At 48.8% G+C, this 4,318-nt stretch overlaps 1 protein-coding gene across 1 annotated transcript in view; it reads right to left on the bottom strand.

Moving 5' to 3' along the window:
* Positions 1-867: 867 nt before the first annotated feature.
* The window catches only part of PROM2 (prominin 2), a 32,154-nt gene continuing 28,703 nt past the window's right edge, over positions 868-4,318 (bottom strand). Inside the window, exons 18-21 of the mRNA XM_044659515.1 lie at positions 3,405-3,494; positions 2,659-2,765; positions 2,244-2,315; positions 868-955 (exon numbers count right to left, since the gene is read on the bottom strand). Of these exons, the coding sequence (XP_044515450.1) occupies positions 2,252-2,315; positions 2,659-2,765; positions 3,405-3,494 (261 nt within the window). The 3' untranslated portion in view covers positions 868-955; positions 2,244-2,251. The remainder of the gene's footprint in view (positions 956-2,243; positions 2,316-2,658; positions 2,766-3,404; positions 3,495-4,318) is intronic.

Raw genomic sequence — 4,318 nt, 5'->3', positions numbered from 1 at the left:
TCCCTTCATTTTTATATTTTTTTTAAAAACTCTTGCTTTCTATCTTAAAATCAAAATAATGATTGGTTCCAAGGCAGACAGATATTAAGGGCTAGGCAATGGGTATTAAGTGACTTACCCAGAGTCACACAGTTAGGAAGTATCTGAGGCCAGACTTGAATCCCACTGAACCACCTAGCTGGCCTCACCCCTTCATTTTACAGAAGAAGAAATTGAGGCACACAGCTTGCTCAAGATCACCTAGCAAATATCAAAGCCAGAACTCCAACACAAGGTCTTTTAACTCTGTGTTTTTTCCTTGACATGAAACTTCATCATCCCAGGATGGTGGCCAGCACTTGGTGGACTCCTGGACCTTGGCACAGCCCTGAGATTCTGAACTCAGCAAACATTCGCTTGAACACTTCCTCTATAGTGCAGGGCATGAGATTAAGAGCTATGGCTCCAAGGACCAAAGACAGAGACTTAGGAAAGTGAAAACACTTTAATGGTTCAGAGGGACACCCACTACCCTCCTCTACATTCCAGATGTACACAGAGTCACCCACGGGGTGGGTACAGGGAGGAGAAAGGGAAAGGGAAGAGGAAAGAGAGGAAAGAAGAAAAGCAAGAAGGGGGGGAGGGAAGAAGGGAAAGAAAAGGAGGAAAAACAGAAAAGAGCCAAAGATCCTGAGTCCCATTTGAAACCCACCAAGTCCCTTTGGCATCTGAGCAGCCTTGGATTAAGCACCCCTCACCCCACGTCCAGGTCCCTTTCCTAGGAAGCGCTTGCAGCAAAACTGAGGGAGCAGGTAAAGGTTTATCTTGGCAACCCAAAGCTGACAGCTTCTTGGCTGGTGACATAGGAGTCGAAGATGACAGGGCTCCTCCCCTCTGAGATCAGCAGCCTGGACCTCACCCTCTGACAGCGGGCAGGCGAGGGTAGTCTGGGCAAAAATCCAGGCTCTCCCAGAAGCTGCAAAGAGAAAATAGAATAATGAGGGCTGGACAAGGCTGCACTACCTACTCCTAAAGTTCTGGGAGGGGATGCTAAACTGGATGTCACTGTCCTTAGCTCAGTCTATGCTTAAATGATAAGAGCCCTAAACAGCCTGGGTTCTTTTTCCTTAGTCTAAAAGGGAAAGAGCCTCCTGCCTAGGGACTGGTTCTATAGATCTGGACACCCGAGCAGATTAAAGGTACAGAGGAGAGGAGAGGGGATGCTCGGCACTGGGGGAGAGCTATGTCTACAGGGAATCAATGGCAAAGAAAGCAGGAGGGAGTAGATAACGGAAGGAGCCAAGAAAGGGAGAGCTGAGCAATGAGGTTATAAATGGAGAAGGGTAAGGCAAAGGGCAAAAAAGGCTGTTGGGACCCTGAGCCTCCTTCAAGGTTCAACTCTTGCCATTTCCTCCATGAAACCTTCCTTCATCTTCCCACTCCGCTGGGCTGGAAGTTATTTCTCATTGCATTTGATAGGCGCCTTTCTCCTTTGGGTTATAACTATGCATGTACATGCCTTCTCTCCCCTAGGAAATGTTGACCTCCCCAAGGGCAAGGACTATATCTTATTCATCTTTGTACCACCAGAGCCCAGCATAGCAACTTGCAACAAAATTGATGTTTAATAAAATTATGCAAGGACAAATGAATAATTGAATGGGGGTAGATTACAGGGCTGTTATGGGAGGGGGAGGAGACTACAGGGGAGTTGAAAAGGGCTGAGGTGTTGCTGAAGGAAGATGGGGGATGGTAACATTAAGATGAAGAGGCTCGTGAATGGGTACAGATTCAGGAACCAAAAGGGGTACAGAAATTTCTCGTGTGGGGAGATCTCTAGGCCAGACTAACATGGAACACTGGACAATTGAGGAGTCCAGAATAGTACACCGAGGCATGACAAAGCTGGGCTAAGGAAATGGATAATGATTTCATTCGCAAAAATGGAAAGAAGTCTTTTATTAAAGACTGAGAATTGAAGGGGAAGAAGGTGAGAGGCTGAGTAGAGAAATACTGAGTGAGGGCTCCTTCGTACTGGCTACAGAGCAAGGCTGGGGAAGACAAGCCCTTGGCTCCGGCTTCCCTAGAACATCAGACCCCCTAGACTCCAGGGATGCTCAGACAAAACCCTTCTTTCTTTCCCTCCTCCCTCCCCCAGTGAGGCTTCCGTGCCAGGGAGGCGTGGTTCCTGGGAGCCCTACTGCTTGGTGGCCTCATTCTTCCAGGCTTCTCTCCCTGGAATACAGAGCAATCTTTCTCCTTACCCTGGATCCTACAGTTTCAGTGACGTGACTCTGGGGATGTGAAAAAGCTGGGTCTCCTCAGAGCTGGTGGAGCTGTGGCCGGGAGAAGGATGTTAGGGAGTCTCATTCCCCTCCCTTCATCTCTGGGAGCCTGGGGACAAGAGAGACCCCCGCTTCCTCCCCCGGATCCCCTAGAATGGGGGACCTTGCCCTTAGGTGGGGTAAATTGTATGAGGAGGCCAAATGGGCCAGACCTATGGAAAACCTTGTGTCCCTAAGGCTCAGAGGGGATGGAGGGTGGTCTGTAAGCGTAAGACCTGTATTTCTTCCTGGGATGTTCTAGGGCCCTGATCAGCTTCTGTGACCAGAAGTTGGTGGCTGGACAAAATGACTCCCAATGACCCCCTGTGACTCTGGGACCTCAGGCGCCCCTCACCTTAAGCGTTTCCTGATGGGTCGGAAGTGCTTGGTGGTTTTGATGGCGAAGATGATGCTGGGAATAAGCAAGAATGTGCACCAGGCCAGGCAGAACCAGAAGGCGTTCTGAAATACATAGGCTCAGACAAGTGAAAAGTGTCCACTTCATTCCAGGGCCCAACCAAAAACACCTCTGCCCAACCGGCAGAATAGCCATGAGGAGCTCTTCCTGTCTGCAGATAGTGCAGAGAAAAATCTCCAGAGACATGAGGATCCCAGGGAGAAAGGAGAGGAAGAGACATGGCTTGGAGTGGAGGCCAAATAGCCCTTACAGATTGGGCTACATCACCAATCTCTTATCCTCCCCAAGGTTGGCATGCTCTGGGCACAGCCTTGGTTCCATTCCTCCTGGAATGAGGGGGAGGAGTATGAGGGGATGGTTCTGGGATATATACTTTAAAAAAAAAAAACCTTTGCCTTCTACCTTAGAATCGATACCAAGTATCAGTTCCAAGGCAGAAGAGTAGTAAGGGCTAAGCAAAAGGGGTTAAGTGACTTGCCCAGGGCCATACAGCTAGGAAATGTCTGAGACCAGATTTGAACCCAGGATCTCCCAACTCTAGGCATTGCACTCTATCCACTGTACCAGCTAGCTGCCCCAGGAGGGATATAAACTCTTAAAGAGCTGTGGTTAATTAATGCTATTTTTGCATCTCCAGTGTGCCCTATACAAATTGGGCACTCTATAGACATTCAATGCTTTACCCAGGGATTAGCGATATGGTCACACAGGATCACCCGGCCATTGTCCAGTGCCGCAGACAGAGGTTGGCAGGTAGCAATGTGTTCAGTGACCTGTGGAGGCAAGGCTACTTAGGGGGAGGTTGTCGGGAGGACCTGGATTCCCAGGGTCCATTCTCTTTCTTTTCTCCCTCTCTAATGCTCCTGTGGGGGTAGGGGGACTTTTAGAACCTCCACAGGAAAGTGTCCCATTGGGAGGCAGGAGGGGGTAGATTCCCTAAGAAATGTCAGATTAGGCAGAAGCATGCAGGCAGTACCAGAAATATCTTAAGAGGCCCTTGGCATAGATTACATTGGCTGGGGCAAGGATTTCATCACCCCTCTCAGAACTATTCCTGTCCTGAGACTCTAGTCCAGAGATTGGACATCACCGCAACCCCCAAAGGGTCTCTCTGACTCCTCCTTCAACCTCTACTCCTACTCCTTGACAAACAACAACACACTATGACATACAAATAAAACACAAATACATTAAGAGGGAGACAACGTATCTTGGGGAGGAATGTGTGTGTGTGTGAGAGAGAGACGGACAGAGAGAGAGAGACAGAGAGAGAGAGACAGAGAGAGAGAGACAGAGAAAGACACAGTCAGAGACAGAGAAAGAGAGAGAGAGTCAGAGAAAGACAGAGGCAGAGACAGAGAGAGAAGAGAGAAAGACAGAGAGAGAAGAGAGAAAGACAGAGAAAGAGAGAGAGAGAGAGAGAGACAGAGAGAGAGAGAGACAGAGAAAGAGAGAGAGAGAGACAGAGAGACAGAGAGAGACAGAGACAGAGAAGGAGAGAGAGAGAGAGAGAGAGAGACAGAGAGAGAGAGAGACAGAGAAAGAGAGAGAGAGAGAGAGAGAAAGAAAGAAAGAGAGAGAAAGAAAGAGAGAGAGA

Source organism: Gracilinanus agilis, chromosome 2 (assembly GCF_016433145.1).
Source record: "Gracilinanus agilis isolate LMUSP501 chromosome 2, AgileGrace, whole genome shotgun sequence".
Classification (NCBI taxonomy): Eukaryota; Metazoa; Chordata; class Mammalia; order Didelphimorphia; family Didelphidae; genus Gracilinanus; species Gracilinanus agilis.
This window is presented reverse-complemented; position numbering and strand designations above follow the sequence as displayed.